Genomic DNA, 24549 nt, shown 5'->3' with positions numbered 1-24549 from the left:
GGTAAAATATCGAGTTAAATTGGTTTCTTGGTTGATGGAGAACTCTTGTTTATAAACTTCCTCCCCACAAGTTTTATTTAAGGGTAGAAGATGACAGTTAAGTTGTTTGAGATGGGTAAAAGGCTGAATGAGAGTTTATCGACTCGTTATTGTATAGATGTATTATCTATGATCAGAGGATATGAAAAAAAAAAAAAAAAAAAAATATGAAAAGGGTTGAGTGTCCTCATTGTTTTTTAATAGAAAAATTTTAATTTTCAATAAAGCAATATTTGTAGAAAAAATAAAATGCACGACTGGGGCCGCACGTACTTGCTCTTGTAGTTCAAAGTATCTATATCTTAGATAACTATTGGAAATTAAACTTTTTTGTTCAAAACATTTTAGATTTTTTTTACATTTTACACTTCTAAATGACAAGAAATATCTGTCTGCAAATTTTGAATAAAATTGGCTTAGCCTTTGATGAAATATACGACATTAACTAAAAAATGCATCAATTTGGCAGAAAACGGCAACGCCATACCGTTCTAGGAAATTTTTGTGAAAAACTAAAAACGCAGTTTTGTTAGACTCATTAAGACTACAACGAATACCAAATTTAATCGAAATCGTTAGAGTCGTTTTCGAGAAAATTGCAATAACTCATTAACGATACACGGGAAGAGCCGACATTAGCGAAAAAGAAATTGTCATATTTCCACTATCCGTATTTTTTGAGAAAAACTAAAAACGCAGTTATATTAGATATACGTACAGCATTACTTGTGTCAAATTTAATCAAAATCGTTAGAGCCGTTTTCGAGAAAATTGCAATACCTCGAAAAGTTTGTATGGGAGGTATACGTTCTAGGCGAGATATTAAAAAACAAAAAAAAACCAACCTTGGAAATTACGAAATAATTATCTGTGCCAAATTTCAAGAAAATTCGTCCACCTGTTTAGGCTGCAGCTTCTTGTACACCTTTTTTTGACGACGCACAGACGCACAGACGCACAGACGCACCGACGCACAGACCGACGGACGTCATGACAAAAACCACTTTTTCAGACTTCTCCATTATCGTAATGTTAGTTTTGATTAAAACCTCGAATTATTTTTTTGACACGAAACCAATACTTGCCCTATAGAGCAAGTAAAAATACTGTGGTATATTATGTCGTCAAAGAAATATTATCATTAATGAGAATTTTTTTTTGTTTCACAGAAGTTACACAAAAAAAATGGACCTGATTCAGATTGGTGGAAGCTATTGACAAAAAATCCTCTCACTAAACAAAATTTAAGACTTTATGGCTGATTAGTTCTTGATGTATATGTTGTTTTATTACTATAACGCATTTATTTTATCAACACTTGCTCATCGACATCAGCTCACATAAAGTTAAGAAAAAAAAAAAACTAATCAACCCATCCGGTATTGGATTTAACCATCAAGCCTTGTGGGACATTGTGGCGTATACGTAACTTTTTTTTCTATGTTACAAAATGCTGCTAATTTAAAATTTCTATCGCTGAGCAAATAATTGAATCATTTGACTTCTCACTATAATTTTCTGATCTTTTAATCTAAGGTGTAAAAATTGAATCGGAATTGAATTTTATTTTTAATACCTAAATATTTTGTTATAATTTTTATTTAATGAATTTTATTATTAAATAAGATCCAAAAACCAACATTCTTAAAGTCTATAAATTGCAAACAGGATTTTTATTCCAGTCAAATAAGGGTTTAACCTTGTCTAGAAAAATCTCATGTCCGCAAGTCGCGATTTTGAAGGTCAAAGCGCGAAATGGAGATTTTCAAAATTAGCAAAAATATACGATCCTATTATATACACATTGATACATGATTTCGAGGTATTTTTTAATGTTGATTCAAAAAAATCTAAAATCAAGGCAATCTGACGTTCCAAGATTGTACCAGGATGTTTTTTAGGGCATATCCCAAAATTTCCCCTTTTTTTCAAAAATTACCATTTTGTCATAAATATGAATGTTTTTTGCATTGCATTGTTTTGATTCTTAATGATAATGAACATTAAAACCTTCATGCAAAATTTGTGTTCACTAAAAAAACTTTTAAGGGTTTTTAGGTAGTAAGATTGCAACTGTTATAATAACATGGGTTGACACATGAAAAACAGATATAACTTTTTTCAGAGACGTCAGATTGTCTTGATTTAAATTTTTTTGGAATCAGCATTAAAAAATACCTTTAAATCATGTATCATTTATGTGTATATAATACCATCGTCTATTTTTGCTAATTTTGAAAATCTCCATTTCGCGCTTTGACCTTCAAAATCGATCGCGACTTGCGGACATAAGATTTTTCTAGACTTTTGAGGCAAGTTATAGAATGCCAAAACGAAGGTATTGAGCAAAAAAAAATTTCTATTAGCATTCATTCCGAGGTTAAACCCTTATTTGACCTTATTTGACTGTATTATTTCAAGTTTTCTTTGATTGACCTAAATACCCCTAAATCTTTCAAAAAATTATGCTCAATATATAAAATCATTTAAAACTTTAATCTTAAATAACCTTGATTTAAATGTCATAAAAGCAAATTAATTTCTAATCTCTCTACTTGAGTGATATTCTTATGGTCTTAGGTAATTCACAATCGAGTTACTTAATCAAACAAAAGTAATTCCCGGATGTGAAATCACCGGCAGCTCTTCTCAAAGAAGCCATATAGAATACATACATATAAAATACCTTGACTACATCAAAATCCTTATTCGTCCTCACACAGAGGAATTCTAAATCAAACTTTTAACACGAATTCCCACCTCTGGGGCCAACAAGACTGGCCTTTCCTTATGAACTGCAACAAAATTAACAGGCCGTTAGTTGGCAGGATGTTGGTAATGATGATGATGATGATGGTGATAGTGATGATGGGATAATGCTGTTGCTGCTGCTGCTGTTACCATGGTAATGTTATACAACATCAAAACCTCTCGGCCTTATAGCCCAAAGATTACAAACCAAGTTTTGTGTGAACAAAAAGAAATCTAGATCATCCAGAAAAAGAAAACAAAAAAAAAAAATCACAAGACAAACAAACAAAACAAGAAAAGGATAATAAAAAAAAAAATAAACCTTATCCTTCTTACATTGGATGAAAATTTGCCAATTTGGAATCAACCATACGTTTTACAAAAGGATGATGATGTTTCTTCTGCTTGATGATGCCACTGCTACTTCTACTCTGATGCTATACTGCCATAGAGCATAAGTATAGTTGTTGTTGTTGATGATGATGGTGATGATGGCAATGATGATCCTTAGATCTACGAGGACACACTGGCATATGTAACATTCGGAATCAACAAAACTCCATCTCGAAGTAATTCAGTATTCTGTTCCCCATTCGGACTCTTCTAATGGCGTATTCAATTTCAAATGGCATTTGGAATTCCTTTCACAAACACACTATACTCTTCAAGGTGAGCACTTTGTGGGGTGACCATATTCCAATTCGTTTTTGGTTCAAAATAAATTGTATTTTAAGCAATTGCATTATCAAATTTCTATATCTATTTGGCTTAAAAAGGGCACCAACTTTTAAAGACGTTTGTGTTAAAAACAATACAAAAATATTGATTGCAACTGAAAAATATTTGGATTAAAAAAAAATTGTATTGCAACTGAAAAATATTTGCATTGCAAAAAAAAAAAATTTATTGCAAATGAAAAAAAATGTATTGAAAATAAAATTTTTATTCCAAAAAAAAAATATTTTGCATTAAAAAAAAAAATTTATTACAAATAAAAAATTTTCTGCATTGAAAAAGAAAAATTCAATTTTTTTTAATACTATTCGAATTTCTTACAATTTTGGCTATTTGACCATACATGCACTTTTTCAACTATAATATTAAAGATAATATAAGGCCAAGAAGTCAAATTTGTGAGAAATTCAACGAGGTATTAAAAAAAAAATATTTAATGCACACATTTTGCAAAATTTTTTTTTTAATGCAGAAAATTTTTCATTTGCAATAAATTTTTATTTAATGCAAAATATTTTTAGCTGCATTAAATATTTTTTTTCAATGCAAATATTTTTTAGTTGCAATCATATTTTTTAATGCAAGTATTTTTCAGTTACAATAAATATTTTTTTTTATTTTCAATAAATATTTTTTTTTTAATTTGTAATGGAAAGCAAATAAATTTAAAACAAAATAATTTGTTACAACCCTGATTATCTCATACATTTTCACATTATTTAAGACCAAAATTTCATTGCTTAGTTTCTATATTTTTTACAAGTTAAAAAGAAGTAATTTTGAAAGATGAAGAACAATGGAGTCCCTAAAGAATACATTTAACTAATTTCATTTCACTGTGAAATAAATAAAACTATTCTTTTCTAAAGGATTTTTGTATGCTGATTCCGAATCCGAAGTCAGAATTGACCAGCACGTCACGTTTTTTTAGATATTCCCGTTAGAAAATCTAAAAATCCCATTTTTTTGCTGTTTTCAAAGAAATATTTTAAGATAAGGTAATCTTTTTCAGTTAAAATTGTTACGGTTTATGAAAGAACTTATTTTTTGACGTGATAACGTCTTATAAATCGATGAACCATGGCAGCCACCACAAAAAAGTGACGCCATTTTCTAGCGTTACACTCTCGCACTTTCGCAGTGCGGCAAAAAATTTAAACTAAAAATTAAAAATAAACTATTAGAGCTACAAAAATCTTCTATAGCTTATTTAAAAGATATTATCCTAAAGCTTAATCCAAATGAAGAATTTTAAAAAATTTTGTCATTTAATAGGGTAAACAGGGGTAAAACGGAAAGATGAAGTTTGAGCTAAAATCTAAACGCGAAATCGTAGAGAGTTGATTTTTTTTGCTATGAATAGATAAAACTAATTTAAGAATAACTGCATTCAAGAAAAAATTCTAAACAATTCTGGAACTCCGCTATAACGTTTTGTTTGAACGTTGATCAGGTGTTGTGGGTATGACAAAATGTTGATTATGGGTAGGGGAAATTTTTTTTGACAATTCTAAAGGTGCCAGGTGAAAGATGAAGGGAAAAAAAATTAGGTGGATTTTTTTCCAACACTCTACGTTTCGAAATATGAATTTTTGAAAAATACCTACTTTTTTAGGGGTATTTTTGGGTAGTTTTTGATTATTAGCTTTTTTTTGGAGCGTTCAAAAATCTCAAGTTATATGGGACATGTAGGGCTGATAAATGCGAATACATGTGCAAAATTGGAATCGTTAAAAGAGTTTTGACTGAATACGAAGAAAAAAAAGTTTTTAAAAAACAGGTTTTTTGGCCGTTTTTAACCGATTTTCATCGTTTTTTATTTTTACCTTTTTTTTTTAATAGATAGAGGAATATTATATATGGAGTAATGATAGACCATGACTACGACTATATGTGTGCGATTTCAATCATGATCGTAAACACAATTTTGAGATAACGGTAAAATAAAATTTTAGAATTCAACAGGTTATAACTTTTTACCAAGAGCAGATAGAAATTTGATTAAACATTTATGAGCATCCTGATACAATTACCTTTCAATTGGTATATCACACATAACCTTAGACTAACTACAAGCCACACAATGTTAAATCAAGAAACTTGCGAAAAACATCATACCACCAGTCTAGATCTGTTGCGCCATGAACATGGTTGACTTTAAAAAATTCTAACTTCTCTTGTAGGCATCTTTGAAATCAGATTGATACGTCATTTGAATGGTGAAACAATAAGCTTTCACTTGATATAGGTTTATAGGTTGTTAGGGAAAAAATTCATTAAATAGCATGAGAACATAAAAATAAATGTTTTTTTGCTTATTTTTGATGAAATTTCATCGAGTTTAAAAAATTATAGCTCTTTTTGTAGATGTCTCATAGACTTGATCTATATATACATATATTTTTAGATAAGACAATAAGCTTTTAGATGGTGTAAAATTTTTTATAGATTGTTAAAAAAAAAATGGATTTAATAGCGTGAGAAGATAAATTTACATGTTTCCTTTGCTTTTTTTGATGAAAATGATTGTTTTAAATAAATTATTTTAATACTTTTTGCTCATTGTAAAAATTTAAAAATGGTTTTATTATTTAGAAGAAATATTTGGCTTTTTAATGGTATAATTTTTTTTGTGAGCTTTTAAAATAAAAAAAATTAATATAATTTGAAAAGAAAAAAGGTATTTTTTTTTTAGCTTTTTCTTGTAAATTATGATTGTTTGAAATAAATAAACCCTTCAAATGGCTCATTTTAAAAGCAAACAACCTGTTTTCTTACGACGTTATCACGTAAAATCATCGTCCATAAACCGGCTTTACAGACAACCTCTTTTTTCAACAAAACCATTTTTTTTTTGCTTTTTCATAAAACAAATGATAGCAAAAGATTCTCTAGGTAAAACTATGAACTTGATGGTTGAAGATGTCAAATTAATCTTAAGAAAAACTTGATTTTTCCATGACTGTAATAAATTTTTTTATAAGTTTTCTATCCCAATTTTCATAGGTATTAGAAACCAGAAGATTTAATATCAATCTTTTCTATTTGAAATAACACGTATAGATACACTCCATTTTATATTTTGAAACAAAAATTAAAACAATAAATCTGGTAACCTAACCTATGAGTTAAACTGACAAAATGTAACTTTGCTCTTTGCGTGTGGTGTGAATTTAGAAAAAAAAAAAAAAAAATACATCCCATTTGTATCCAAACAAGTCACGTACCTATATGGTGTTTTTTTTTTTTTTTTTTTTTTCCTCGAGAACCAGGGCATTTCATATTCTTTTCGTTTGGTTTCGTTTTTTTTTTCAGTGTCATTTGTTTGCCTTATTTTTTGGAGCTTTTCCCAAAAGCAATGGACATGTTAAGGTACCTTTGCTTCGGACCAATCTGTATGCATACAGCAAGAGAAAATTGTTAAAAGAAGTTTTCACGTAAAAGAAAACAAAACCAAAATAAAAAGGAAAACAAATCGTTGCTGATAAATTTTTATGCACTTAGACTTGTTCGTATATATGATGGCGTATGTGGAATATATTTTTTGTCAGTATTTCGTTTTTTTTACATTATTTTGAGTATGAGTACATTGAGTAGGAAAATCATCTCATTTCTTGTAACATATAACACATATACATTTACAAAGGCATAATACGATGTCAGTTTATCGCCTGCAAATTACTTTTTTGTTACCACCTTAAAAAAAAAATATACCATATCAAAGCCATCAAGAAGAAAACGCACCGTGTTGACTTGGGTTTCGTTGTTTTTTTTATATGACTTGAGTTTATGGAGTGCCAGAAAGTTTGTATCGGCTTCATGTTTAATGTTAATGTTCACGGTTTTAAAACTCAATGAAAGGGGGTATTAAAATAAATTTTCTACTTCGTGGTTGGTTATTAAAATTGAATTGAAATTCAATGTCGGTTCTTGGTATATAGTTGAGACAGTTGTTATTTAGGTTGTATTTTATTCGTCTATAACATCGAGCGGAAAACGAATAAAAGGCTGTTGGCAAAACGTGAGCTGGAGGTACCCAGACTTTGAAGGTATTATTTTTTATGAGGTCTTAACCAACATCCTTGACTCCAATATCCTTAGACAGATAGGCTCTTTTTGTGGTGGGTTTTGAAATTAAATTTAACAAAAAAATACGAAACTTTATGTTTTTTCGTTTAAATCAAAATTTTAAACTTTATTTACGAAGAAAAGGGTACAATCCTATATGCATTTGTAAAAGGAAAAGACTTGAATTTTTAATTAAAACTTGGCAAGTAAGGTTTTTTTTATGTTAAAAGAAGAACATTTAGCGTAATACTCCGGGATGTAATGGTTAGTGAGATGGACTGTCACGCTAGAGTTTCTGTACTCAAATCTATCTGCATCCATCAGTCTATTTTTTTGAAGTTTTTTTGTTAAGTTTTTATGAAAGCTAAAAAAGAAAAAAAATAATCAAAAAGTTGCATGTGCGTCACATTTAATTTTTGGACTTTTGCACACTTTGCGATAAAAGTACCTACTTAATTAATGACATATTTCGTAAACCTTTTATATTAAGCCAGTTCATGAAGAATTAATAAAATCGGTATTTTATCATTTTTTTAAAAAATTAAGCTTAGTACTTAGGGTCACTGTGGCGTATGTGGAACTTTTTTTGCATTGAAACATTTGAGTGCGAATTCTTCTATTCTTCATCTTAATAGGAAGACGAGGTTATCTTCGTTTGCCATTTTCTTTCTTTTTAAATGATTTAATTTGCCAGTTTATGATTTGTTAAGAAAATAATTTTTAAGTTATAGCTCCCGTAGGACAGATTTAAATTCATAATTTCTAACTTTTTTAATCGACAGTACCTGCAAGGCCAGTCAGGCGTTATTTTCTGCATAATTTTATTTTAACCGTGTAAGGTTAATCTTGGCTCCAGCCTAGGTAACACAAATTATTTTATGATTATGTTTTCGAAAAAAATTAGTTGTTTTGAAATGTAACTTGAAATCAGAAATGTAAAAATTTACAAAAATTTAAATAAAACTATAATTTTGTGTTATTGCTTAAAATGTTCGATTTTCAATTTAATTGACCTGCTTAATACCTGCTCGGTAAAAATGTTTTCTAAGAAACCTTTGATTAGTGGTTTTGACCTCCAAACAATGTATGCCATATCAAAACTTATTGATCCATTCTCAAAAAAAATAAATAAATCCAAGAGCGTTCAATTTTATACAAGAAAATGATTAAATCTAGCGTTTTTGATGAACCATTAAAATGTTATAAAATTTCAAACTCAAAAACACAATTTTTTCCATGTAAATCATATATGAAATAGAAATTTGCAATGCGGCTGTACTTAATATTAATATTAAGAGCTGAAACTTTAACAGTATTTTTTTTTTGTCATTTCCAACAATATTTTCGATATCATTATAATCGAAAAAAAAATATCTTTTTTTTTTAATCAGTCTAATATGTATATTAGGGTGGGTCAAAAAAATTGAAATTTTTTTTTGATTTGGTACTCCAAAAAATCGATTGCTAGACACCTCTAGAATATACACACCAAATATGAGCTCTTAATTTTAATGGGAAGGTCCTCCGCTTCGCAATTTTCCATTTTTACATCAAGCTTCTACTAAAAAAAATCATTTTTTTTAAATTTCTTTACAAATTCTTGTAGGAAATTGAGCGCTCTAAAAAAAGTCCTTATACACTTTTTTCGTTTATCTAACCGTTTAATAGATATTTGAGGTCCAAAAATCGAGGAAATCTTTAAAAATTCGTTTTTTGTTCTTAATTTTGTAACAAATTGAAAAATTATAATAATCAAACGCGCAAGACATATTCTTGTAGGAAATAGATTGTTCCACAAAAAATGTCTTATTAACTTTTTTCATTTATCTAACCATTCTAAAGATATTCGAGCTCAAAGTTAAAAAAAATTATAAAAACATTTTTTACTTTTCAAAATTTTCTAATTCACTGAAAATTCATTATTTTCAAATAAGCAAGATATATTCTTGTAGAGGCTTAAAAGTTCTATACGAATATCTTCTAAACGGTTAAAGAAATCAATTTGATTGCAAGGAATTTTTTATAGAACGTTTTAGTCTCTACAAGAATATGACCGGAATTCAGAGTCGTCACTCAAGTAAAAATTTTACTCAAGTGAACATTTGCTCTTGCGTTTGGCCCACTTAAGCTACTCGTTACGTTAAGAAAACCTAAGGGTTTCTTTGATTTAGCTTATGAATACCAACTGAGGAAATTTTGAAGTAAATGCGTGAGAAAACACTCAGAAAACTCATCTCAGACTTGTGCTTGAGAAAAAATTTTACTTGAGTGACGACTCTGAATTTCGCCCTATATCTTGCTAATTTGAAAATATTTTAGTAAAGTTGAAATTGCTCAAAAACGGCTCTAACGATTTTGTTTAAAAAAATTCAAATGTTAGTTTTAAGACAAGGTGTATCTTCTAATGAAATTTTTTTTTTTTGAAAATCATTATTAACGGTACCTGCCATAGAACCGTTTTTTCAAATCCGATTATCTCCGAAACTGCTTATTTGATTTCAAGGACACTTTGTGTGAAGAAGCATTTATATAATTTAAATATAAGCCAAAAATAAAATTTTGAAAAAAATAGTTTTTGGATTTTTAAAAAAATTTTGAAATGTTTTTTTTGAAAAATCAAATTTTCGAAATTTTTTTGAAATTTTGTTGATTAGTGATTTCTACAAAATGGCATACCAATTTTATTTTAAAATTTTTTTTCCAAAAAATTATTTATAAAAAATTATTTTTTTAAAAAACGGCTCTAACAATTTTGAAATTTTTTTTCTAAAAATGCATCTTAATATATCAATCAAAACTGCATACTTGTTTTGGGGGGCAATTGGATTTCAGATTTTATATTATTTAAAAAAAAAACGATTTTTTTTTCTGTACCCATATAGTAAGTACCTTCATTTTCCAAGTTTCCATATAAAAAGTCTTAAAAATTTAAGCAACTTGAACTCTAAGAGCAACATCGTGCCAACCAGTCGTGCATTTTATTTTATTTGTAAATAAAACACAGCTAATATAAAGTCTATCTTCATGTTTGAGGCTTAGAAAAATGTACTCACTCCAAAAACACACAACTATTGAAGAAAAATGCTTAAGTTGCAAAGCATGTTGTTGAAGGTATAAACTGAAATCATAAAAAAATACCTTTTTATGGAGAAATTCCAGATATTATTAGATTATAAATCAATTAAAAGTCCATCATCTCAACATAAACTTAACATAAACTCAACATTAATTTCAAAGAGTTGTCCTGAGAGAGTAGGGTATAAAATATACATGCAAGTTTTACAAAATATTGTTAAAAGTTCATCTTAAAACCCCCAACTTCCATTGTAAGGGTTAAAAATTTAAAACTTAAATTGATTTGATCTACATAATAACAAAAAAAAAATTGTTCCGTTAAAACTATAAATGATCCTAACAAAACATCTAAAAACTCATTACAATATTTCCCAAAATTCACCATATACCTATACCGACCAGTAAACCCCAATCTAGTCACCAAAATTTCTATATTATAGGTAATCCTATTAAAATTATAAAATCCAACTTTTCCTATTTCTTCGAATTTATAATTTTGCCAGTAACTTCATTTCCCCGACAAATCTCGTGTCCTGATTAGAACGCAAAATATGTCCCCAATGACAATTCCAAGTTTGCGCTGTGCTCTGTTCTGCCGTCCAGGAACCAAAACTAATTTAATCTCCAAACTAATGAACCCCAATTATTTCCCACGAAATCGCCACCTTCATCTTAATTGATTCCGCACACCCAAAAATATGCTAGCCTTCGTTTCTTTTTAAGTTCGTTAAAGAGGAAGGCCAACATCTATACTCTTGGTATATATACTAACACAAATATACATAGCCGTGAAAATATTGCAAATTAAATGCATTTAAATGTCAACAACAACTTTGTTACTCATTTAAAGAAAAAGAGACTAAAAAGAGAGATAGAAAAAGACACCGAATCCGCATGGAGTCAAGTAATTGAATTAATTCAACGCCTCTTCTACACAAAAACTGCTAAGCAATTCCACCCCATTTTATTTCTCCCAAAGGACACCAGAGCAAAGTTTCATCACCAGGCACAGGACAAATACAGAATGAGACATCGCATCGCACATCGTAGCAAAAAGGCAAAATGCCAAAAAGACAGAAAGACCAACGAAATAATTGCGAAATTTCAAAAAGATAACAGCAACTTGATAATATGCAAATATGACGCCAAATTAATGTCCTTAAATCGCCGCGCAAGGATAAGTACACAATTTAATCGCAATTGTGTGCATCTATCTCTAGTCTCTCTTTTTCTGTTCTATAAAAGTGTAGAGAGAGTTTAGAGATGGGTTGCTTGTTAGTGTTGCCATAGCTGATAGCTTGCAAAAAACGATTGCGGCAATAATTGCAGGCGAGTTTCTATCAACTCTCGAGGAAAAACCAAAAAAGCTAGATAACCCTCAACTCAACCCAGAATATAAGGACCACACATTGAGTATTCAGAGAGACGAGACATCGCCAACTTAGGAGAATATATAGATGCAGACAGGACAGTGGATCTTTTATCCTTTCATGTTTCCATGATGACGACTTAAACTGTATACTATAAAAGTGACTCCATTCCATACTCCACAGTGCTGATATAGTTTGGGGGAAATGTTATTGGGCGGGTTGTTGTTAGCTAGCAGACATTCAGTACTACCAATTTTCAACGGAGTCGTCGTCGTAGTCGTCGTCATTGTCGACGGGTATTATGGCAATGACCGACGGCAAGGACCAAAAAGGACTCTTAAATGGCTGCCTCAGCTACATCTGACATTCCTCTATTTTCTCATTTATGCATGATGACTTCTGAATATTCTTCTTTAATATGAGTGTGTATGTGTATGTGTGTGTGTATAAATGTGTTTGCTTCTAACTTCTAACTATATTTTCGCTTTGAACAATTGAAAATGGCTTTGCGTCTGCATCATCAGCATTGGCCTCTTTCAAAAGAAAATAAGGACTTCCAAATACTCTTCGTCGTTGGTCGTCGTTGCCCATTAGGATGCCAAAAATCCTCGTTAGTTGTATTTTGAATTTTCCATTCCATCCATATATCCAAAATCGCCATAACACCAGTCGAGTCCACGTGAGCCACATCATCAGGCTTTATAAATAGCGCTGATGACTTTTCAGCAGCCCAAGAGTATCCTCACTGCTGAGCTTGATGGATGTATTTGATATTGGACATGAACTAGACAACCGGTTTTAACGATTTGCAGGTTATATGGTTAGTGGGTCTATTGCAATATTTCACCTTGATTCGGAGCCTTTTTGCAATCAATATCTAAAACACCGGAGAGCAACTTTTTGAGGATAGATTCATAAGTGAAGTTTTTACCTATACTTATACCCAAACACTCTTGAATGGACTTCCATTATGTGTATTATAGACTGGAGGCGATATATTGGCAGAGAGAGAGGGATTTGGAATTGTTCCAAGAATTTATGAAAGACTTTGCTGTTGACGACACACAGTCTGCAATGACGAAAACTGTAATATATGGGCGTTTGAAGCTATCAAAAATTTCAAATGTAGGTATACAGGGTGTCCCAAAAGTAATGGATCAAACGAAATATGCTGATAGGCCAACTTTAGGGCTCCCAGAATTTGGTAACTTGTTCATCCCAAATCCTTACGGTTTTCGATTTAATGCAGTTTTTGTGAAATTTCGAAAAATCCCGACTTTGCAACAGTATTTTGCTTCCTCCGATCATAATTGATTTTTGTTTTTTGCAAATCTTTCACTAAAACATTGCCTAATAATAAGAAATAATTAATTAATCAAAATATTTTTTATTTCATACGCCATTTTGCTGCAAATTAATTAACAGTTCCATATTTTATAAAAACTCAATTTCTCTCTTTTATTTCAGAGCAACAGCATGAAAAAAATTTGTATGGTGTGGCACTGGTTTATTATTTTGAAAACTTGCCGTGTTATAGCAGTTTTCAAAAATGTATTAAAAATTCCAAAGTTGCAAATAGAACGAAAGATATTACAATTTGAATGCAAAAAAACAGACGTTTTCAGAGCAAAATAACAAACAAACATCGAGGCTTTTGTTCAAAAAGAAATAAACAAACAACACTCGAGAAACTGTGTTTATTTTTCTTTGTTATTTTTCTCTGAAAAGCCCTGTTTTGTTGCTTTTAAATTGTAATATCTTCAGTTCTAACTTCAACTTTGGAAACTTTTATACATTTTTGAAAACTGCAATAACACGACAAGTTTTCAAGATAATAAACCAGTGCTACACCATACAAATTTTTTTCAGGCTGTTGCTCTGAAATAAAAGAGAGAAATTGAGTTTTTATTAAATATGGTAGTGTTAATTAATTTGCAGCAAAATGGCGTATGAAATAAAAAATATTTTGATTAATTAATTATTTCTTATTATTAGGCAATGTTTTAGTGAAAAAATTGTGAAAAACAAAAATCAATTATGAGCGGAAGAAGCAAAATACTGTTGCAAAGTCGGGATTTTTCGAAATTTCACAAAAACTGCATTAAATCGAGAACCGTAAGGATTTGGGATGAACAAGTTACCAAATTCTGGGAGCCCTAAAGTTGGCCTATCAGCATGTTTCGTTTGATCCATTACTTTTGGGACACCCTGTATATGGATTGCACTTGTATGATGATTTTCCAGGTGTGTGCATTTGAAAGTGCATTGATTTACCTTTTTAATGCTGTCGTTTTGATTTTATAGTCAAACAGGGAGTTGGGACGATTATTTGCATCCTTAATGGAAAAGCTTGCATTTCTAATATTTTAAAGAGAATCCTTATTTTGAAAGTTGAATGAGTTTGGTTAAAGTTTAATGGTTTTAAAATGCATTTATTTAAGCTTAAGAGTTGAGTATAAACGCACATTGACAACAGAGACTTTTGAATTTTGGGTGAATATAATTTCTTGTTTATAATTTTTGAAATGGAGCTTGAAAATAGCTACTTAAAGTTTAATTACGTTGTATAATTTTTGATACTATAGACTACGGACTACCATATAAGCTGAATGACTATAATAGCTTTATTTATGTAATGAGATTTTAAGTTATAATGGTGTTATAATGAGAGATTTGGGAATAAGAAGAGGATTATCTTCTGCACATTTAAAATTTATATAATAAACAAAACACTCTTATATTTAACCGGAGGTCTTATATAGTGACTTGGAATTTTTTTGTCATTAATAACACTGGTTTACAGCCAAAATGGACACTCAATCCCACTATTTTTTCCTTATGTACTTTGACTTCAAGGACTCGGAAATAGCTTAAAAAAAAATTACGATGGATAGGTTTTCGAGATATGATTTTTCAAAGTGTGTTGTCATAATAATTTTTTCCAGCCTACTTAGTATTCGGGCTATATCTTGAGTAATAAACGACTAATCTGAACAGAAAAGCCGGCGCCTGGAAGCTGAGTAAGTAAGCAACAAACACTAGAACAACTTTTCTGGGTCACTGTAAACGTTAAAGTGCAATGTATTAAAACATTTTAAAGAAATTTTTTGAAAAAAAAAAAAACTTTATTACTGAAATAAAAAATCAAAATCTTTCGAATCCTCATAGTTTTAAATTTTTAATGTGTAGTTACTCAACGTCTTATGGCAAAGATAAAAAGATAATTTTTTTCAAAATCTATGGATAAATTATAAAGATATGACCATTTTTGTAACGATCAATACCTCCTATTTTCGACTTTTTCTGTTACTTTTTGAGTTTTTGTCTGTAACTTGAAAAAAAAGCCGAATTTGAAAATTTTTATTAAGTAATTTTTTGTAGATAATTAAATTTTCTATCGATGTGTATCCTTCTAAAAAAATTCAAAATTGAAAAATTGTAAAAAACTTAAGAAAAACTGTACAAAAAAGAGAAAAAAAAAACGAAATTTTTGATGTTTTTACTAAATGGTCTTTTTTTATCATTTGAGCATTTATAGATATTGAAAATGTAAAGGAGAAAAGAAGATACTTTATCTTTCAACATAATGGTCACAAAAAATGAAAACGGTTAAAATTGGATAAAATATGGACTTTCAAAATCTACTGTTTTTGGTCTTTTTGAACCATTTTTCTTCACTCTTTGCCAGAAAGTGTACTATACATAAAAAATTTTAAACTATGAGGATTCAAAAGATTTTGATTTTTTCTCTCTTTCTTTCGATTTTTTTTAAATGTTTTAATACATTGCACTTAAACATCTGGAGTGACCCAGAAAAGTTGTTCAAGTGTTTGTTGCTTAATTACTCAGCTTCCAGACGCCAGCTTTTCTATTCAGATTAGTCGTTTATTACTCAAGATATTGCCCGAATACTAAGTAGACTGGAAAAAACAACGACAAAAAACTTTGAAAAATCATATCTCGAAAACCTATCCATAAATATTTTTTTAGATAAGATTTTCGAGTTTTCTGGGCTAAAATCTATACGAAAAGTATAACAGCACTTGGTATTCAACATTTTTTTAATTTTTTTTGTAAACTAGTGTAATTTGAGATATGAAATCATTAAGGTTAACTAAAATAAAAATTGGTTTCATTAGAAGCAGAAACGAGGAGATATACATATTTTAAAGTTGAAAAATTTTGCTAGAACAATATTTCTAGAAGAAATTTTTCAATAGGAGGGAATATGCCTTTAAATCAACTGGAAAAATGATTAGCTTACAGTTATGAGTGGTTTTAAGGAAATACTAGACTTCACAGAACTTTGCCAAAAAAAATTTTGATTCTACTCCTAACACTCACAGAAATAACAAGAAATCAAAGAGATTCACAGAGTTTAAAAGATGTTGCAGGAAGTACTTTTCAAGGATTCATGAAGATTTCTAAAATTCATAAAAATGCATTATAAACAAGGTGCAGTTTGTTAAAGTATTCGTTTAACTGCAAGAAATTTCAATATTCATGTCACTTGGGCTCAGTGACTATTTAAACAATATTTGTTCAAAAAAATTTTGGACTAAATTGAACATTTTTTTTTTTAGTTTTTGCGCTCATACTTTGTCACTTATTACAGGAAAACCGAGTCTGAAGAAGTTATGAGTTATGCACGTCAAAGATATGAAAAATTGAAGCTATGAAAAACCAGAGTTATGAATACCAAAGTTTTAAAACGTGCAACCATTGAATTGAGAGGATCGACATACGGTCGGAATGTATCAAAAAACTAGAGCGTGTAGGCTGAGTCAAGACAAGAAAAGAATTGTATGAGACGGGGGTGTCTATTCCCCCCCGTTTAGCCGGGAATAGCAATTTTCTAAGAAATTGAAAAAAAACTAGGTCTTATAATATGATTTTAAATAACACTGTTTAATGGTTGGCAAATGGCAACAATTGAGAAGAGAAACGATATACATACAGCGTGATTCAGGAGGAATGTGACAAAAAGCCAGAGCGTGTAGTTTGAGTCGAGACAAGAAAAAAAATGTCATAATTTGTATACAAAATTATTCAAAATCATGCTGTAAAATATTATTAGAAATCAACGGTTACACCTACAACAACATGCTTTACTTTTTTTTTTTTTTTAAATAAAGCTGTTCCTTTTTTCAAAATTAAATTTAAATAAAAATTATCTTGAACATAAAAATTAAATGCACGACTAGGTCGCACATCCTTGCTTTTATGTTAAAAGAAGCTCTTGTCTTAAAGCTTTTTTTTGAAAAAAAAGTAGGGAAAGTTAAAATTTGATTTTACTAAAGCTGTTTTTATTATTTTTAATGACACACCGTTTTTAATGATTTTGATTACAATACGAAATAATATGCCACCTAATTTCTTATACATATAAAAAGGAATTTTTAGGAAAAAAAATTGAAACTCGTTAGAGGCATTTTTTAAAGAAATAAGTTTTTAGGTAGGTATGCATATAAAAATTTTCTAACAAATTTTCTAAAAAAGGTGTGTCATAATGAAGAAATCAACGCTTATAAACGAAACCCGTTTTCAAAAAATTGATTTTTCAAAAAAAAATTTAAAAATGTGTTTTTTTCAAAATTCTAAAATTTTAATATTACGGTTACTTAAACGCTTTTGTTTAAAAATGTTTGTTGAAATCGGGTAAGTCGGGTATGAGATATTCAAAAACAAAAAAAAATAAAATGCACGACTGGGTCGCACGTACTTGCTCTTGTAGTTCACAGTATCTTTATCTTAAATATCTATTGGAAATTTAAGATTTTGTAGAAAAAAAAATAAAAAAAAAAAAAAAAAAAAAAAATCAAAAGTTTAAAAATTAAATTAAAAATTTTTTTTTTTCAAAAATGTTTTTAAAAATATTTTTTTTTAACATTTTATACCTAATGATCTCTGTAAGTTTTAAATAAAATAACTAATGCTTTGATAAAATATATGAACTTAAAAAATATGTCAATTTTCGAAAAACGGCAACGCCATATTTCCATTCTCCGCATTTTTTGAGAAAAACTAAAAACGCAGTTTTGTTGGAAACAACAAGAGTATTCCGCACACCAAATTTGATCAAAATCGTTAGAGCCGTTTTCGAGAAATTTGCAATACCTCGAAAACGTTATATGGGAGGTATGCGTTAAAATTTAGATATTAAAAAAATAAAAAAAACGGGTCTAGGGAATTACGTAAAAATCATCTGTACCAAGTTTCAAGCAAATCCATCCATCCGTTTAGGCCCTAGCTCGATGTACAGATGGACGCACAGACGCACACACGCACACACGCACAGACGCACAGACCGACGGACGGCATGACGAAAACCACTTTTTTGATCTTCTCCATCATCGTAATGTTGGTTTTGATTAAAACCTCGATTTTTTTTTCTACACGAAACCAATACTTGCCCTATAGAGCAAGTAAAAAAAAAAAAAATGGTTTTATGGCAGGTACCGTTAATATCTAAACGGTTCAAAAAATATTTTTTTTTAATTTCAAAGTTGAATCTTATTTGTAACATCACACAAAAATTTTAATAAAAATCTTCAGAGTCGTTTTTGAAAAAAAAAAAAAATTACTTTTCTGTTTCCGTTTTATGGTAGGTACCGTTAGTTTGGATTTAAAAGAATTCCAATTATAGATAGACAGACTACTTTTTTGGCACTTTCCATCATGCGCAGAAAATATATATGGGTTTCAGAAACTTTATTGATAGCACCTTACAGAAGACATTTTTTTCTTAAAATTAACCCAAGAATCATTCCTCACCTTTTTCTAATCTACTTACGGGACACCCTGTAGAAACCACAAACAAAATTTTAAAGTTGGACGATTCGAAAAATTTTGATTTTTTCTTTGAGTAAAAAATTTGTTTGTCAAAAATTTAGTAAACAAAAAAAAAAAACATTTTTTAAAATGATTTGACTCAATGGACTTAACCTTCTGAGGTATACATATTATGAAGATAGAAATCATTTACACACCTAACCTATATGAAAGTTTGTTTTTTCTTTAATGTTAAGTTTGCAATAATAACTCATAAATTGATTTTTAGAAGAGCGATCATTGAATTACACTACTAACTAAAAACTGAAAGACGTTTTACAAAAAGATCAAAAAATTTTATGGGCTCAAAAAAAGAATGTAATTTTACTGAAGTTCTTTGTAATAAAAATTTTATTACCGTTCTATTACAAATTTTTTTTCAGTGTACGATAAAACTTTCTATATAAAAAAAAAAAAAACAAAAACTCACCAAAAATTGTGTTATCATTGCAAAAGACTTGTACGATTCACAAAGTTTCAAAACTCCTGCTGCCATCATCATTTCGCTGCTCTCGTGTAGATATAGAATGTGTGTTCCTTGAAGCAGTTAAAATTCACACAGTGCCGGAATTTCGGAAATTGTAGAATATATCCTTTTTATTTTGGGATTTTCTCTGTACTGTAACTCAAGTGTATGTTTTATGTGTTGTTATAAAACAAGAGAAAATCTGTGAGGAATAAGAACATGCACCAGATGGAAGCGATTTTTCAATTGGTTGTATTATATAGTATATATTCGGCAACAGCAAAAATATATATCCTCACCAACAGTATTTAACACAACGTACGCTCAATAAATCTAGACAAATGCAGTCCCTTCCTATTTTTTTTTTTTTGTTTTCTTTTATATTTTTGTGATTTTACTTCTTTTTTTGTTTAAAAACAATTTTTTGAGAAAATGCAATGTGAAAATTTATATCCTCAATTTCCGGTAGATGAAAAAATATAAAAGAGCAATGAACAAAAAAAAAAATAAAACAGTTCTGAGCATCTGCCAAAAACAAGTAAAAGCAAACTTTTTTCGTGTTTTTTTATGTGTCCTTTATAGAGATTCTAGATTTAACTTTTTTTTTTTTTGGTTTTTGAAAAATTTTATCCCAACGTTACTACTTAGTAGGAAAACGATGATAGCTTTATAGAGAATGTTCTTATTCACTTTTTTGCTTGTTTGTTTTGTAGCTTTTTTGCCCAAATAGCTGAACAATTCCGCATGAGATTTTTTTCAAGTGTTCCCAGTATCAATTTGAATTCTTTTTTAGTACTTTTTTTGATAACTGAACTTGCCAATTTCCTACAAATAGGTAATTGATATTAATATTTTTCTATTTTGAATAAAAAGGATTCTCGGCAAAAACTCTTTTGTTTTTTGTTTTTAAATAAGCAGAACAAATGTACACTTAAATGGAAGTGACTTTTTATTTAATTTAAACTCTTTTGGAATTTCACACTGCACTGTTGTAGTCCAACAAAGAATTTGAATTGTAAGTTTAATAGAATCGGACATATATATGCACAAAAAAAGGATAATTTTTTGTAACGAACGCACTTGTTTTTATCGAATTGTATATCTTCACGGATTATATTAACTGAAACATTTAATAGGAATACTATGGGTATTTATATTGGTTTTTTTTCCAAACAACCGTGTTAAGATAGTTGCAGTTATGGAAATTAGCTGCTAGATATTGAAGGTAAAAATCAGTTAGTTATCAATTTGACATCATGGTTACTGATTTCAGGATAGGGAGTAGGATTAGATAACGATAGATGGAAAAAAAAAATGAAAACAATTAATGAGTACCTAGACCATCGATAACAGGTTCTTTGCGTTATTATTAATGAAATTTTAATAAAAAAAATCGTAGGGACTGATTGGCTAATAAAACAGGAAGTTTTTATTGATGTCATAAACAAAGTTTTGAAAAACGTCTGACGCAAAGCAAAAAGAAACATAGCTATGAAAAATAAAATTCAAGTTTGCATGATCCACGTACATTTGAGACGTATTGACGCAAGAAAACTATTTTTCATGGCCTTGCTTTAAAACGTCACCTAAATTGAGAAACCTTTTATCTGCACCTCACTAGACTAGGTGAAGCATGAAACATGGGGGTGGCGGTAAAATTCTTTGGACAAAGGAGTGAATGTTATGTCTTCTAGAACAATGAAAATATTTTGCAATTCCGCAGCAAATTACACTGTGTTACAAAATAAAAATGGGAGCGTATCGGAATCCCGCTTTTTAAAATCCCGTTTTTCTAAAATACCAATTTCTTAAATCCCGTCTTCTAAAATCCCGCTTATTCAAAATCCCGATTAATTATAATCCCGCATTTTAAAATTTCATCAAATCCCGTTTTTACTTCTTAAATAATGCTTAAATAACAAAAAAAATCATGAGAAATAGACAAAAAATTAGTAAAACTGATTTTTTGCGTCGTAAAGCCCACACATACACAACATGTACCTACAACATATTTAGCCCCTTTGTGAGTTTCACGTGGAATGTTTTCCGCCTGCAATATTTTTGTTCGCCCGGAATTTTAAAAGCTATCATGAGTTTCACCTGAAGGGAATTTACATTAGCCGCTTAACTAGTTTCTTGTTCACACCAACATTTTTCGCCCTTAACTCACAATAGGGGAAAAGTGAAATTCAATTTTTCCGGGTGGAATCTTGTTCACGTACACTGAGCGAAAAAACAACTTAAAATCAACGAAAACCACGTTGATTCAACTACTTTTTCGGAATGATTTTGCGTTGATGACGAAAATTTTAAAATCAAAGCAGAACATCGTTAGTTTAAAGTGGTTTACCGTTATAAAACATCTTTAAATCAAAGTTGTTTCAACTTAAAAAAAAAAGCATCAATTTATTAAAAAAAAAGAAAAAAGAGTGTGTGTAAACATACACGCGACTGAAGTTATACTTCTCATTCAGTATATGTAAATGAATTTCATTTGATATTTTTAATTTCTATTATTAAATTAATTAATCCACACTTCGTTTTTTTACATTTTTATCAAGTGAACAATAAATTAATTCTTTCATCCTCCTTGCGTCCATGTAGTTTTCAATTTATTCTGTGAAATTTACACATGTTGTGCGGTTCAGAACGTACGGTATACGCTTAACGAAACTAAATGAATTGAGCATAAAATGTGCGATATGGTTATTTTATGAGAATTGTGTGTGCTTCAGCACTAGTAGTAGCAATATGGAACTTGCAGAGTTGCTACAAAGCTCAAAAGTGAGCTGAGCTCAGCTCACAGCTCAGCTCAAATTTTGAGCTAGCTGACTTTTGAGCTATGTACCATAGCTCAGCTCATTTGAGCTGAGCTGAAAGTCAGCTGAGCTGATTATTGAGCTGAGCTGTTGGGTGAGCTAAAGTAAAGTGAGCTGAGCTGAGCTGTGATGGGTGAGAGGATACATTGATTTTTATTTGGAAAGTATAATGAAATATGAAGATATTTTAAACTTTTATAAAACACCATAGCTCAAGATGTTTGGTTCTAGTTATTAATGGAATTATTTTAACACATGGATGTTTTTATAAATAAAACAGATAATTTTTCGTGATTTTCTCTTGGTTTTTTTAATAGTAAATATATTTCTATTTTTTTAGTAAAATATTTCTTTTTTATCATACAAAAAATTCCGGTACAATCCGGTTTTTCGACTTTATTCAAAATTCCGAGAAAATCGCGTTTGAAAGTTGGGGTAAATTTTTAATTTCGGAAAATCCCCGAATCTTTGAACGCTCCTGGTAGCTAAACCGCTTGAGAGCAATTTTTGGGAGTGATGCCAAATGATAGCTTGTGTCACGGGCCTACGCTTTGCACATTGTCAGATTTTTAAAAAATCGCCTTCCATGTTAAACCGATACATCATGCCTATTTTTTCAGAATCGTGCCTATTCTTTTTTTTACTTTTAAGTTCTCCTGGTTTGAGAACGCGTGGACCTACAGGGATGGGAGTTGTACCCAAATGTAGGTTAGAGTCCCCGCTACCTTTTGGCATCAAACATTTTATTTTCATTTTCTTCAAAATTCCGCGATATAGGCGTTGGAAGTTGGGGCGCTGACTTTCAGCTCAGCTCAAATGAGCTAAGCTAAGGTACCTAGCTCAAATTTGATCTGAGCTGAAATGTGAGCTTTTTGCAACCCTGGCAACTTGCCACATGGAAATTACCACATGCAACTTGCCACATGCAACTTGCCACATGCAGCTTGCCACATGCAACTTGCCACACGCAACTTGCCACATACAACTTGCCACATGCAACTTGCCACATACAACTTGCCACATGCAACTTGCCACATGAAACATGTAACTTGCAACGTGTTGTGTGTTTTATGTTTGCCGTACTGCGGCATACTGCATTTTTAAATACTAAAGTACTGCCTACTCTAAAGGTGAAACGACAGCCCTGCTACCCAGGGTGATCGCGTCATAATCCCTTTGACATTCTTGTCAAAAAGTAAATTTTCATACCCACCCTCCCATAAGAAGTATAACTTCAAAAATGGACAGCCGCTGGGGATCGAACCTACAACTCTTGGGTTACTAGGCGAATGCTTTACCAACGTGCCATCTCACTGTTGAAAATTAGAGTGATAAAATTCAACAAAACCTGAAGTCCGACAAGAATAAAAAAAATTTCTTACGTTGCACACAGGGGTATTTAGTCAATTTAGGCGGACAAAACACGAAATTTTAAACTGATCCAAACGTATAAAATCAACATCCTACTAAAAGTAGATAACTGTATTAGCATTTTCTTATAGTTTTAAAATTGATTATCACTTCAGGTGACCAACAGCAGCGGTCTAGAGTTCAAAGTTTTCAGCCCAAAGATAAAATTATTTTTTTTTTGTAATTTAGCGACTGTGCTTAAGTAAGTACTTTTTTTTTAAGTGGATGTAGAAAAAAGTTTTTATGGAATATTGATAAGGAGATACGAAACTGTCTACTAGATGTTGTATCTAAATGTTGTATTACTTTATAAATAAAAAAGTGTTATGTTGAATCTTAATACAAATTAATCATAAAAAAAGTAAATTTCTGTGTTCTTAAGGAGATAAGTTATACAATTTCACATTATTGTGTGATAAAATTAAATGTTTTCTAAAGGTTAAATTCTTATCTAATTGAATCTGTAAAAAAAAGTGCAACTAAGTGCAACTTCGACACATATATGCCCTACTTAAAGGTTTTAGGTTTTGAAAAATGGTTACCTTGTATTCAGCATCTATATTTTAAGTTTTTTTTAAAGATTCAACTTCTTGAATTACAGAACCTGAATCCTTATGATTTTTTCTAAATTTTAAGACCTTAACGTTGGCGATACCATTAATAGAACTCCATTTATAAGCGTTTTAACAAACCATTGGGATCCATTCTTGAAACTTTTTTGTTGATCAAAAAGTGGTTTAGGAAGAAAAATGTTTTCATTGAAATCAACACTTTAAACACTTTATTATAGTACTAAATACAAGCTTTTACCTTGTTGATGAAGATAAACCGGAAAAATAATTTTGTCCGCGTAAAATTGGCAAATACCCCTATGTGCGTTGTTTCAATTTTATTTTGAAGAAGATTCATGTTAATTTTTTCAACATTAAATCAACGTTGAACATTTTACATTTTACGTTGCGTTTTTCCCTCAGTGTAGAACTCA

The 24549-nt window shown here is 30.1% G+C and overlaps 1 protein-coding gene across 1 annotated transcript in view; it reads right to left on the bottom strand.

Annotated features, from left to right (window-relative positions):
• LOC129907894 (uncharacterized) overlaps positions 1-20465 on the bottom strand; it is a 209065-nt gene extending 188600 nt beyond the window's left edge. Inside the window, exon 1 of the mRNA XM_055984378.1 lies at positions 19300-20465. Within this exon, the coding sequence (XP_055840353.1) occupies positions 19300-19371 (72 nt within the window). The 5' untranslated portion in view covers positions 19372-20465. The remainder of the gene's footprint in view (positions 1-19299) is intronic.
• Positions 20466-24549: the final 4084 nt, after the last annotated feature.

This window comes from Episyrphus balteatus, chromosome 1 (genome assembly GCF_945859705.1).
Source record: "Episyrphus balteatus chromosome 1, idEpiBalt1.1, whole genome shotgun sequence".
NCBI lineage: Eukaryota > Metazoa > Arthropoda > Insecta > Diptera > Syrphidae > Episyrphus > Episyrphus balteatus.
The sequence above is the reverse complement of the archived record's forward strand: the minus strand, read 5'-3'. Positions and strand labels throughout refer to the sequence as shown.